Source organism: Sapajus apella, unplaced genomic scaffold (assembly GCF_009761245.1).
Source record: "Sapajus apella isolate SASKATOON/1434 unplaced genomic scaffold, GSC_monkey_1.0 scaffold26, whole genome shotgun sequence".
Lineage (NCBI taxonomy): Eukaryota > Metazoa > Chordata > Mammalia > Primates > Cebidae > Sapajus > Sapajus apella.
The window spans coordinates 22,134,623-22,148,605 of NW_022436966.1; the positions used below are offsets into that span (position 1 = coordinate 22,134,623).

Consider the following 13,983-nt stretch of genomic DNA (forward strand, 5'->3'; position numbering starts at 1 on the left):
TGCTTGCCCTCCACCCTGCTACAGGCCATGGTGTGTGATGTTTCCCTCCCTGTGTCCATGTGTTTTCATTATTCAACTCCCACTTATGAGTGAGAACATGTAGTGTTTGGGTTGCTGTCCCTTTGTTAGTTTGCTGAGAATTATGATTTCCAGCTTCATCCATGTCCCTGCAAAGTTCCTTATAGATTATGGATATTAGCCCTTTGTCAAATAGATAGATTGCAAAAATTTTCTCCCATTCTGTAGTTTGCCTGTTCACTGATGATAGTGCAGAAGCCCTTTAGTTTAATTAGATCCCATTTGTCAATTTTGGCTTTTGTTGTCTTCGCTTTTGGTGTTTTATTCACGAAGTCGTTGTCCATGCCTGCCTCTTGAATGGTATTGCCTAGGTTTTCCTCTAGGGCTTTTATGGTTTTAGGTATTATGTTTAAGTCTTTTGATTCATCTTGAGTTAATTTTTTTATAAGATGTAAGGTCCAGTTTCAGTTTTCTGCATACGGTTAGCCAGTTTTCCCATCACCATTAATTAAAGAGGGAATCCTTTCCCCATTGCTTGTTTTTGTCAGGTTTGTCAAAGATCAGATGGTTGTAGATGTGTGGCATTATTTCTGAGACCTCCGTTCTGTTTCATTGATCTATATAACTGTTTTGGTACCAGTACCATGCTGCTTTTGTTACTGTAGTCTTGTAGTATAGTTTGAAGTCAGGTAGCATGACATGGGTAACTTTGTTCTTTTTGCTTAGGATTGACTTGACTATATGGGCTCTTGTATGGTTCCATATGAAATTTAAACTAAGTTTTCAAATGGTAACTTCTAAGTTTCAAAACATGCTCCGGTTTTCAGTTTATATCTTTATATATATTTTATAATATGTTAGACATAGATTTTTCTCTTCCTCTATCCTATTGAACTTTTATTTAAATTAGAAATGGTTGCATTAAAATATGTCTTCTATCACAATGTATTTTTTGACTGAAAATGACATTTAAAGACTTTTCTTTTTCACTTGAAGTTTATCAGTTGTTTATTCTATGACTCTCTCTATTGATTTCCTTCACAAAAGTGCAGACATAGGTAGAGCTTCAGGAATTAAATCATCTTTTTCTGGGAATGGTGCTCGTCTCCCGCTGTTAGCTGGGAGCTGTACACGTTCCCAGAGATTGTTGGAAATAAGAATGATGGGCACTTTCCTTCTCCCCGACCCAAGACATTATCCATCCTGGACACAATCCTTATGTGTATCCTAAACAGAGAAAATAACAATTTGGATTGGGGCCAGATATACAATTCTGAGTGTCTTCTGCCCACAGGAGGCGGAGAGTGGAAAGATGCTCAAGCCTCAGGGAAACTGGGAAGCTTGAACTGTTTGGTAATTTGAAAATGAGACAGAAGACCAGAAGAGAGGAACAGGAGACAGGAGAAACGGTGGTGGGAGAGGAAAAGAGTATTCGAGATTAAGGTAACTTGAGAGAGACAGAGACAGACAGAAAGAAGAACTAACAGAATTTGAAACAATGAGGACATTGAGAACTGTTGGCTTAAAATTTGAAAAATCACACATCTGGATTGTGGAAGACAGAACAGGAACATACATTGCTTGACTTCTAGCCCTGGGCTTAAGCCAAAGAAGGAAATAGGAAGGAAAAGGCAAGAATAAATACATAATTGTCCACAATTAACCTACAGAAATTATAATCATTCTTTGTCTCTACCTCTAATTTCTGGCAGCTTATCGTTGAAATTTTTCCTGCCAATTAACAACTTCAACAACAATCGCAAAATCTTAAATGGCTCTCACAGTGTGTCAGGCACTATTTTAAACTCTTTGCATGTATTAATTCATTTGGTCAGCTCTACAATCTTATAAAGTAGGTGCTGTTTTTCTCATTTGATAGATGAGAACATTAAGGCCCAGAAAGATTTTTTTAAATTTTACCAATTCACACACTAGAAATTTGCAAACCTGAATTTTAATTGTAGCTGTGTAACTCCTATTGCCAGACCCCTCAGCTGTAATTCCTTACTTTTTATTAATAAATTAATTAACTGTATATCCTCCCCACCCTTTCACACAGGATAGTCTCTCCTGTGTTAAAAAGGTATCTGTATAAGCTAATGCAATGTCATATTTTTTTCTCTTTTTCAAAATTCCACTTAACTGTTAAACAACTTTGAGTAGAATTTCTTCCTTAAATTTAATGAAAATCCTTTCTCTGATGACATAATTAATTTTTTCTTGTTATATCTTCAGTGGAAATAAAATCCATGTGTATAGTCTCCTCTTCAGTTATGTTTATCTGCTTAAGAGAAAAGAGTGGTGCTTTCACTGAGCTAAAAATGTTCCAGATCCTTTTTCTTTGCAACTGGTCTGACATTCAGGTTTCTTTCTGTGATTGTCCCCTGCTCTGTTTATTTTACCCACTGTCACGTCAGATGGCTAATGCTCTTCCAACGGCTAGTTCCAAAAATGTATTATAATCATCCTGGTCTGTTCATCACGGCAGCAGCGTCACTGTCCTTTCACTGTTCCCCACTCACCTTCCCTTTTGCCTTTGTCTGACTTGCTAACTTCCCATTACATCTTGGAAATTGCATGGACAAAAACTTCATAAAATTCTTGGTATGTTTTGTTGTTACCTCGTGGCTTAAAAAATGTGTCTCACTAGTGTCTGTAGATCAGGCAGTCCAGAATTGTATAAAAGGAAAAGTCTTGATAGCATTGCATTTGTAAGCAGGAAAAGTAGGCCAGAAAAATATGAGCTGACAAACAGAAAAAAGAATTTGGACTAAGGAAAACTGGCAGTGGTATTCTGGTCCACAGAGGACTAAACAATAGAAATGGATTTGAACAATAATGTGTTGGTTTAGGCCTAAGAGAAGAGAAAACAGCATTCACTTGTAATTCTAGTATAAATGTGAGAACAGGTCAGCAGAAGTGGTGGGCGAATCTGTAAAACTAGAGATCCTTAGTGGCTTAAATAGACAACTGCTAGTTCTACATTGCTTAAGGTTTCTCCTTTTCTGGTCAGTGGCCTGGACCAAGTAACATTTGAAATATATATTTAGTCCTGTAGTTATGTAAATAATTGGACTTTTCTGAAAGCCTTTTAACATGCAAATCTCCCAAGTCCTGAGTTGGAAACAGCCCAAAACAAATACCCTCCCCTCCCCCTAAAAAACCTAATTTCTGCCAAAAAAAACCCTCTATTTCAAGAGTGTCTGAAGTTATAATTCACAGATACATTTGCATAAAATATGTCACCAACTGTTACAGAACACTTGGCCCATGAATTACTTCCCTCAGCGCCTTAACTTGCTGTTGTTGCACGTTGGTGTCCCTGGAATACACTCTGGGCAGGCTTTCCACCCACCTGCTCATGTTTGCCCTGAGCCAGCTGCCCTTGTCCTCTTTACACAGTGGATTGCCCCAGTTTCATGTTTCCTTCAACGTGGTTGAGCTCGAGTTACAGCTGCTGCCTGTATGACAAACTCACTTTGCACTTCCTCTTGTTTGCTTTGCCTTCTCCAGGGTATCCTCCCCATACTGAGTCTTCCTCCACCAGGTGTGATGTTCCCGCCCTGCTGCATAACTGCAGCACATTCGAGTGGTGTCTCTTGCATCCTAATCCCTTTACATCCTGTGTCGTTGTTCCTCCTCTGTGAAATGTAGCTTTGGGTGAAAGGGTCTTTGGTAGCACTGGTATGAATTGTTCTTGGAGAAGGGTAAGATTAAAGGGCAGAAAAATAGTTTTGGGTTAAAAACAAAAGGAAACAAAAACCAGAGAAAAAATTAAAGTACTCACAAAGTGAAAAACACTTGTTTCTGTGTACTCTGTCATGTTTTTGGCTTCCCAGAAAAACCAGTTACCCAAACCAGAAATCTAGCCTCACCTTTGACCCCTCTGTTTTTTCTCCATTCATAATTGCTAAACTACATGTTAAGACACCATTACACAGGAGGAGATGAGATATTAGCTCTTAGGCAGTGTTGACCTCTGTGCTCTCAAGCCCTTGAGGACCAAACGTTTGACAGCACAAATAAAGGGCTTGAAACCTAAACATAAGTCTAAACAATTCAGGCATCAAAATATGAATAAAACTCACTATTGATTACAGTATATGAAGATCTATAATGGGATACACATGTATGCCATTGGTGATGTTATCAACAATAACCTCAGTTGCAGCAAAAATTAGCAGGTTTACTTTTTGAAATCGCAAGTCCAATGGTATACCTAAAAGTGAAAAACATATGGATCCTTTCACAAATTACAGTTAATGGATTGCTTCACACTCTTAATTAAGTCACCACCATTTCAAATTAATCACTGGATTCTTCCATATCAAAATAAAACAGTTTACAGTAAGCCATTAGAGGGTTATAGAGTCTAGGCTTTAAGAAAAGCTTTAGAGTAATAAATATTGATGTGAACTCAGGAAAGTGAAGGAACCTGAAAGTTTATTTTTTTGGTCAACTACAGGCCTAAGAGTTGGAAAGCGTCACATGTTAGTGGGGTAGGCTGGTAGACAACATGAATGATTTTTATTATAATACAGTAAATGCTGTCACAGAAATGAATTTCCAGTGCTTCTAGGTGTAGAAAGATGAAAGGACTAATCACATGCGTTCTGTGACCAAGTTCACTTGATTCTATCGATACTATGCTATTTTAGGTTCTCATACTCTCACATCAGGATTGCTGCTATAGTCTACTCACCACTTTCCCAATCCCAAGCATTGCTCATCTTGCCCCATTCAAAGCCATTCTCTCTACTACCAAAGTGATCCTTTAAAAGTAACACTTCTCATTTGACTAAAAGATAAAATGCAAGTTTTCAAGAATGGCAGGCAAGTACTTGTATATAAATTGATTTCCTTATCCAGACTCATTTCTTACCATTTTCTTTCAACAGAAACCTTGTGATCTAAACCAGTCATTGTTTATATTCCGAATAATAATTGGGTCCACATGTCTTGGGGCTCTTACTAGTGCTCTTCACCCTGGACCTAATGCTTTCCATTCAATCTCTACTGAGTCAAATTTCATGTCTCATTTAAGACCTGTCTATGCGGTCTCTTTCACTGTGAACTTGTCCCTGATCCCCTCTTCCTGCTCACCCCTGGTTCTCCAGCAGAGCCAATGAGTGCTTTGTGTAGACCCTTATTCTTACACTGAACACATTTTATTATAGTAATTTACTATCCCCTCTGATTTCTTCACTTGATTCTAAGTCCTCAGGGGAGCACTGACATCTTTTACATATGTGAGAGCTAACGAAGTCTGGCCCGTGGTAGGAGTTCCGTCAACGTTACTGAGTCTCACTGCAAGATATAGGAAGAAAATGTTGATAATGATCAAACAAAACAAATAGGCAAGTTCTTTAAAGGGAATATCAAATAGCCAGTAAATATGTATAAAAAAAAGCTTGACCTCAATAATAAGTAAATAAATGTAAATTAAAATGAAGTATATTATTTCTTGTCTAGCTGTTTGAGAATATTAAAAAGCACCATCAGTCTGGGCAGGGTGGCTTATTTCTATAATGTCAGCCCTTTGGGAGGTTCAAGTTGGAGAATTGTTTGAGGCCAGGGGTTTGAGACCAGCCCAGGCAAAAAATGAGATCCAAATTAAAAAAAAAAAAAAAAAAAGCCAGAAGTGGTGGCATATACCTGTAGTTCCAGCTATTTGGAAGGCTGAGGTAGATTGCTTGAGGCTGAGAGTTGGAGGTTGGAGTGAGTTATGATTGTGCCACTGCCCTTCAGCTTGGGTGGCAAAGCAAGACCAAACAAACAAAACAAGACCATCAGACCATCATATCCAGTGCTGGCAGAAAGATGTGGCAACATGGGCACTCATGCTCTTGCACATCTTTGGATGGAGTGTTTGTTATTACAGTTCTTTTGAGAGGCAATTTAACAGTAATTATGAATATGTAAATGAGTATATCCTTTAACTAAGCAGTTTCACCTCTAGGAACTTTTGTTTTAAACAGAAATGCCTGAACAAGTCTCACAAATATATTAGCACTGGTACTCATTGCATATTGTCTGTAATAGTGAAAACAAATAACTGTAGTCAGTCCAAATATTAATCAATATGAATTTGATTAAATAAATTATGGTAGAACTATGTACAATGACTGACAATGTAACATGAATGAGGTATACTTTTGTAAACTGGTATGAAAATTTGTTAACAATATGTTTAGTGAATGTAAATACATGTTAAATACACACACATATATGCAAAATAGAATTGTTTATATACTTATTTATGTATAAAAAGGCATATAACGTGTAAAGACCAGGTTTTTTACTGTTTTAAGTAAAGAGGATAAAGAAAAAAATCTATTTAAATCGTTGCAGGGTAAATATTTGCAAGTGCAAGAGGAGATTATCAAAGGAAATTGGTGACTCTCCATCTTGAGAGATTTTGAGATTTTTTTGAATGTCAAACCAATAGTTCAAATCAGAATATGAGACCAATTATATGGCTTTCCAAGAATTTGTTATCCTAGGTTGAACATTTCATCTTAAACATAATAGAATGAATAGAATGTTCATATTGTTGGAACAGAATACTGCACTAACCTTGTAGAATATATTCTTAACACATGTAAAAGAGGGAGTTATATTGTTATACTATTTAAAGCTTATATTATTCTAAGGATTATTTTTTTACTTGGACACATTCATCGGACTGAATAATTTTCATGGTAACGAATGAAGGGGTCCCAACAAGATGCAAGGTCCAGAACCAGATATAATGTTTTGTCTCAGCAGAGTGATTTGTGTTAATGTTTTATTTACATTTTTTCCTGTTGTCACCCATCTCTGTTACCATATAAGAGATATAGCTGAGTAGGTCAGTGTTGTGTCTCACATTGATTTCATAGAAAGGCATGTTATCATTCTTTCAATGCCTCCTTTCCCTAATGAAAATCCTAGAAACATCTGAGAAGTTCCAAATGACTGATCGCTTTCCTGCTTTACTTCATACACATGTATGTTATCAGCAATTACTTAGTAGACTCTTTAATTTGTCTAAATTTGTGAAGGCATAATGGAACTTGACAATGCAATTTTCCATTGCAAATGGATGACTAAGCCGAGCAATTCGCCTTCTTCCCATTCCTTTTGTCCCGATATCTTATGCTACGCTAGAATGCCTATATTTTGAAAATAGCTCATCTATATTCATTGATCGATGCATACAAATTGATTTACATGCTCATTTTGCAGTTTCCAAATATGCATTTGTTGCATAAAGTTTTTCATATCTAACCCAAAATGATTATTTTACCTTTTCTTCAAAATGTAGCTAGTTTGAGCCAACTACACGTAAAATTCAGGTGCTTCACCAATGAATTTCTATAGAAAATGCTGCATGGAGATGAAATAGATACATAAATAAGTATATAAACAATTAAATTTTGCCATTGGACATAACTCCCAACTCAGATCTTCCTTTTCTGGATCAGCTTCTTAAAATTAGTCAGGGAAATATTGGAGTTAAGTAACAAAAATTTATTCAGATCATCCATGTTATATGCCAACTCATGATTTATATGGAAACTAAAGATATTTAGTGGAATAGTACATTGCTGGGTTCTAATTTTAGCCTTTCCACCAATTAGCTATGTTTTGATTTCATTGACTATAAACAGCTCAAGTTTTGGTTTCATTTACTGTATGTCTCAGATTTTTCCAGTTTAAGAAAAAATTGCCTAAAACTAAAACAAAAATGTGATTTGTCCTAGCAAATAACCCTAATATTTCCAAAAAATTAAAAGCAGTCTATAAAAAAATAGAAGCATATAAGTTTTACAAAGACACTCCAACAAAACATTTATGGCTATATTATTTATAAATTATAAATTTTTATTTATATATAGTTACAAAGAGTTAAAATGTTTTAAGTTAGGAAATTATTATTTTGATGCTTTCAGTATCTGGGTATATTTTATATACAAATAAAATTATATATTATAAGAAGTAAAATTAATACATACATTACCAAGGTGCCCTGTGTAGATAATAATGGGCAAGAGGGAAAAGGAATTGATATGTACTGATTGTATGCCATATGCTGCAATTATCAATTTTGTGATTACTGCCTTCTTTAATTATCAAAATTATAAACCAAATTTAATTATTTTAATTTCCTATTTAGGAAAACTAATTCCTAGAAAAATTTAAACAGCAAGGAGAAAATTTGAACCCAGGCTTTATTTGTCTCCACAGGCCAGGCTTCCCCATCTGCCTTCACCATCACCACTCACAGCTTCAGAATAGCTCAGGGAGGCTCTATGGAGTCATATACACAAAGGATCAAAGGTGAACCCCCCCCCCCCTTTTTAGGCAGGATAATAGCATTTGAGCTACTCTCTGACTCACTTATTTGTTTGATTTGGAATGCTGCTTGGTTTTAATTGATTTGACTTTTGTATTTTTCTTTACACCTGATCTCTTTTATTCATGTGTGAATGTATTTCCCAACCAAATGATACACTGCCAGCAGTGACCAAAGAGCAACCTCTAGATGTAGTTTCCAGATATTTTATAGAAAGACTGTAGGCAGATATCAGCATACAAAACAGGTTTATAGTTTTACTGTTTTCTATTATTTTCTGTATCTGATTATTTGTGTGCTTCTGGTTTATTTTTCTTCTACTCTGTGCAAGAGTAATTTTTCTTTCCACCGTTATTTTCTCTCTTAGGATTATATCACTTTGTGAGTTTTTCACCATATTTTGGCTTGTTTTTCAAGAATAAATTATTCAAATGATATACCTAAGATGAAAACTTTTGAAATGAAGGGAACATTACAGATAATTCTTTACTGTTATCTGCAGACTATTACTCTGTGTATTTGTCCACATTTTAGCTAAATATCTTTGATGATAATATTTTATCTCAGGATTTACTCAGTTTAAGAAATAAACATTCATGTAAAAATACATCCCATAAAAATATTATCTAACCAGTTTTACTCTATTGTCCTTTATAAAAAATTATCCAATCAATAATTTCTCAAATCTGCTTTATTTAAAAATAGAAAAATAATATATAAAACACAAAAAAAATCAAGGTAAGAATACTTTTTATGTGTATAATTGTTATGTATTTATTATGCACACTTTTCCTAAACCCTTAACATTTCCAGGTAACTTATGATAACATTGTTTTCCTAAGTAACTCACAAGGAAAGTATGTACCTAGCTTCCATATCGTATTGCAAAAATTCTGTAAATAATTTAGAAATTGTCCTAGGGCACACATATTTTTAACCCTCTTAGATTTCAATACTTCAAAATAAGTATTGTATCAATATTTCTTTGAACAATAATTTTTATTTGAATACCCTTTCTGTATTTCAGAAAGAGTTAAGAAAATGTTCATTTATCTTCTGGTAATTATCTGAAAAATATGTCCAATTGCATATCAAAACAAAGTAATCTCTTACAAAAGGTAATTTTGAAATAAAAAGAGACCAAGAGTTACAGTTCTTTATAGTATCTAAAGTGGTAATTGATACACTACAGAAAAATATTTAAACATTCATGAATTTTAAGTAATGTGTAAAGTCATTGAGCTTAGGCACTGGTGTTATGTTTGTGATCAGATAGGCAGGTCACTGCTCTATTGGCGTTTATAGTTTATGAGTGAATACAGACATTTAGAAGGGCAGCCACAATATAGAGTGATCAACAGTAGTGGTAGGGCACAAGCAACTCAGATTTGGGAGGCAGAAGAGGCTTGCCAGAGGATAAGACAGCTAAGGTGAGACTTGAATATGAATAGTAGAGGTGAGGGAACATAGGGAGGAGAGGATAGAGCATGCAAGTAGACACTCATTTGAAGAACTAAAATAACTTCGAATTTGTAGTGCACAGAGGAAAGATGGTGAAAAGTGGTTAAACACAGGCTGGAAACTTAGCTTTGTAAGTCTTATAAGTTATATTAAGGGGCAAGAAACTTATCTTTTGAGTATCTGGTGTAGTTAGAAAAATAGAGAGTAACACATGGTTATTATAAGACTGTAGTTGCTACAGTGATAGGTCTTAGATGGAAAGAAAATTGGAAATAAATAGCTGCGGACCCAAATGGGACAATGACAAAGGTTCTTACAAGAAATGTCAATGACTGGCAATAGATTTATACATGTTTTGAAGATTGCTAGCTTCCATCATACTGAAAAATCCAAGAAAAAAATGTAGATTTGTCTCTTTTTACAGATTTTGACTTAAAGTCTATTTTGTCTGATGTAACTATGACTACCCCTGCTTGGTTTTGGCTTTTATTTGCCTGAAATATCTTTTGCCTTTCCTTCACTTTCAGACTGTGTATGTCTTTACAGATAACATGAGTTTCTTGTAGGCAGCATATATTTAGGTCCTTTTTTGTTTTTTGTTTTTTTTTTAATCCACTTAGCCAGTCTGTATGTTTTCAATGGGAAATTAAATCCATTTAGATTTAAGCTTTCTGCTGATAGGTGGAGACTTATTCCTGTCATTTTACTGATTGTTTTATTTTGGCAATTGGGTGGTTCTCTGTTGTAATAAGGTTTTATTCCTTTTTCTTTCTCCTTTTTTTATCAACTACCAGTGAGTTTTATAGATTTGCATGTTTTCATGTTGGTAGTTACTGTCTTTTTACTTCCATATGTGAGACTTTCTTAAACATTTCTTGCAAGGCCATTCTAGTGGTGATGAATGCCCTTCTTTCTTGCTTATTTGTTAAATATTTTATTTCTTTTTCATTTCTGAAGCATAGCCTTCCTGTGTGTAATATTGAATGTTCCTAGCACAAACAAATGATAAAGTTTGAGCTGATGGATATGCTGATTACACTGAGCTCATCATTGTACATTATACATATTGAAAAGTCAGTATATATATATCTCATAAGTATTTACAATTATGTTAATTAAAAATTAAATTTAAAAACGTAAAAATCTTTTCTTGGGAAGTCAGAGGCATATAACTATTAAAAATGTGTATATCTTTTCTTGGGAAGTAAGAGTAGGCATATAACTGAATAATCGGGATACATGTAAAGTAATTGTCAACTTGAAATAAAGAAGATAAGGAATAAAAGAGGAAAAGGTATCAAAGGAATATCCAGAGAAAGATACAGATCATAATATCCAGTTAAAAGAGTAAGCAGAGGAAATCAAGAGTTGCAGAAACAACAACAAAAAAAATCACAATAAAAATTTGACTCCTTTGAAAAGCAGCTAGATACAGGTAGGCATGCATATTTTACTGACTATCCAGTATGTTCCATCTTATGGGGTAAGGTTCATTCATTAAGTTACACTATAGTCTAAAATTAATATTTCTTAGGGCTTCCCTTTGGTCTCTGTCAGTGCTTACTAAGCACACTTTTCTTTCTATTTCAAACTTTCCAGTAATCTTGGCACAAGAAAATGCTCCTCTAGACGGAGAAGTGGTCTCCCAGTAATGGGCATTCCCCTCCTTTAAAAAGAATACATTTGCATAAAATTTATAGGTGAGGGAAAAAATGCCAGAGTCATACCCCAAGTCCCTTTTTAGCAAATGTTTGTTTGTTTGTTTGTTTTTTGAGACAGAGTCTTGCTCTGTCACCCAGGCTGGAGTGCAATTGGATGATCTCAGCTTACTGTAACCTCCAACATCCTGGATTAAGGCGATTCTCCTGTCTCAGCCTCCCACAAATGTTTATTTATAAAATCATGTACTTTAAAGTTACTTTCATAAAACCCAGTTTTTTAAAATGTCTGTAAGTTTTAAATTATTCAAATTTTTCTGTGTAATAAAATGTCAACTAGGTTAATGACTTATCCAAACAAAATACTGTTGAAAGGGAGAAAGAAGGGAATGAGAAGTAACCAAAAACAGAAATGGCACTTACTGAAAGCAAATACTGTATGTATTGGCTGCTATTACTATTTTATGCTCTGTATATTTTCTTTATTTTCTCACCCAGAATCTGTTTATTCAGGTTGCCCTTTATTATGAATTTTAAATTTTATTCATGGCAGGTGTGTGAGCAGTAGTTTCCCTAGTTGGCTAGATCCCAAACTTGGGGTCTCCAGAAACCTGGATACATGGCTCAGTTTCTTGGAAGTTCTTTTAAAACCACTATCAGCACCACCACCACAAAAAGCACAACAAAAAAATGGGAAGTGAGGGTACATCCAAGATAAAGAGCGAAGGCATTCTAGGAGGAAAGGGATTACTAAAGTGGTTTTCTGCAGGTCTTTGAAAAGATAGCCTTAATGTGTTAAAAAGATGACAGTTGAAATGGTAAGCAGAAAAACATAAATATCAGCCACCGCAATTTTATTCACAAGCTGAAACTTCAGAGTAATGGTGATTCATTTCTGTAGCTCATTTCTTGTTTGGTAACAGTTTAAAATGCAATTCGTCAACTTTTCCTTCCTCCCCCCTTCCTTTGCTTCCTACTTTGTCCTTCCCTGTGATAGAAATATGTTACTATTATTTATACAGGCAGGCCACATGGTCACATGTACCAGGAGTCAGAGGCAAATAAGCTACATATTTGCAATACATCTAGTTTATCTGATTATCTTTTGCCCAGTCTGCCTTTTTTCAATTAGAATTTCTTTCGTATCTTACATAGTTGCTTCAAATTCTGTGTGGATGTAGACTACCACTAAAGAAATCATTTTCAGATAGAATATTGATGATTAAATGTGATACTAATTTTTGGAAAGGACGTTGCAGTAGAAGTTTTAATACTCACCGTAGGTAATCTCTAGTCATTTCTTCTCATTCTGGAATATTTAGTAATTAGTATAATATGTGAAAATGACCTGAAACAATGCTCTCAATGTTGTGTATTCCTTACATTAGTTTTTAGTATGCTACAGGTTAAATAAGTGAATGTATTTCAGTTAGAAACCTCACATTACTTTAGTGGTACCCTTAGCTAGTCCCCTGGTTGATACCAATAATTTTACTTTGATAAATCATAATTATTCAGGAATCCATATTTCCTTCAAGACTCTCTATACTTACTTGTTGGTATTATTTTATGAGAACTACATAGAAGATACTCAAATGAGTAGAACTTTAGGATATTCCTGGATAGTAATAAGTAAAATCTTTCTTTCTATTTCTCTTCCTCCTTCTTTTTAAGACCATTAAATTCACCAGTTCTTTCAGTTGGAAGAGTCTGTCTATAAATGCTTGAATGTGGAGTTAATTTGTCACAAGCTCAGGAAGAATTTGTGAAGAAATGAAAATCTCTTTGAAAGTGTTCAAATTGCTTAATCCATAGAATTTTAGAGTTAGAAGAAATCTTGAAGAGTATCTACTTCAGACACACTTTATTAGAGATGAACAAAGAAAGAAAACAGTTTTAAAAAGTCACCTGTTAGTTTCATAGCCAAAACAAGAACTCAGCCACCATACATTTTCCATCATTCCGTTTTTAAGTAGCAAATAAAATAACACTTCAAAACTTGTATTCTGTCATCTTGCATGTATGATGTGATACTTCTGATGATGTGTCTCCTTTTGTTCCCTTTCTGTTACATTTACAGAGAATTTTTTCCCTTGCCTGGCCTGGTTGGGGAACTTCCTTCATTGGTACATAGGAGAGACTTTGAGACTCATAACAAAGCTCTTTATATGCACTGGAAAATAAATGTGTGTTTCTCATGGAAAGTCATGTTAACAAATTCATTATTATATGAATCTCTTTGTGTTTTGGGACAGAAAAGCAATGGCACACTATAGCAAATAAATCAAAACTCTCACAATATGGAATAAGATTCTATTTTCTAGGAAAGCTTGTCATTTGATGAAGAGAGTACTTTCCTAGAAATACAATATTTTATTAGTGCTTCTGATTGTGTCATAAAGTAGTTTTTAGTGTATTGTGTCAGACAACATTTAAGAAATATCTTTATAGGAGAGGAAAAATATATTTTCCTCTCCATTCCTGCAACAGAGAAGCTGATAAACAATA

General features: G+C 34.6%; 1 protein-coding gene across 33 annotated transcripts in view; it reads left to right on the forward strand.

The window, feature by feature from the left end:
* NRXN1 (neurexin 1) overlaps positions 1-13,983 on the forward strand; it is a 1,131,792-nt gene that overhangs the window by 15,660 nt on the left and 1,102,149 nt on the right. Inside the window, exon 2 of one of the 33 annotated variants that reach the window (XM_032292233.1) lies at positions 1,313-3,273. The exons of the other annotated variants lie outside the window; for them this stretch is intronic. Within the exon in view, the coding sequence (XP_032148124.1) occupies positions 1,313-1,380 (68 nt within the window). The 3' untranslated portion in view covers positions 1,381-3,273. Of the gene's footprint in view, positions 1-1,312; positions 3,274-13,983 lie in introns of those variants that run through there. 33 annotated transcript variants of the gene reach the window in all.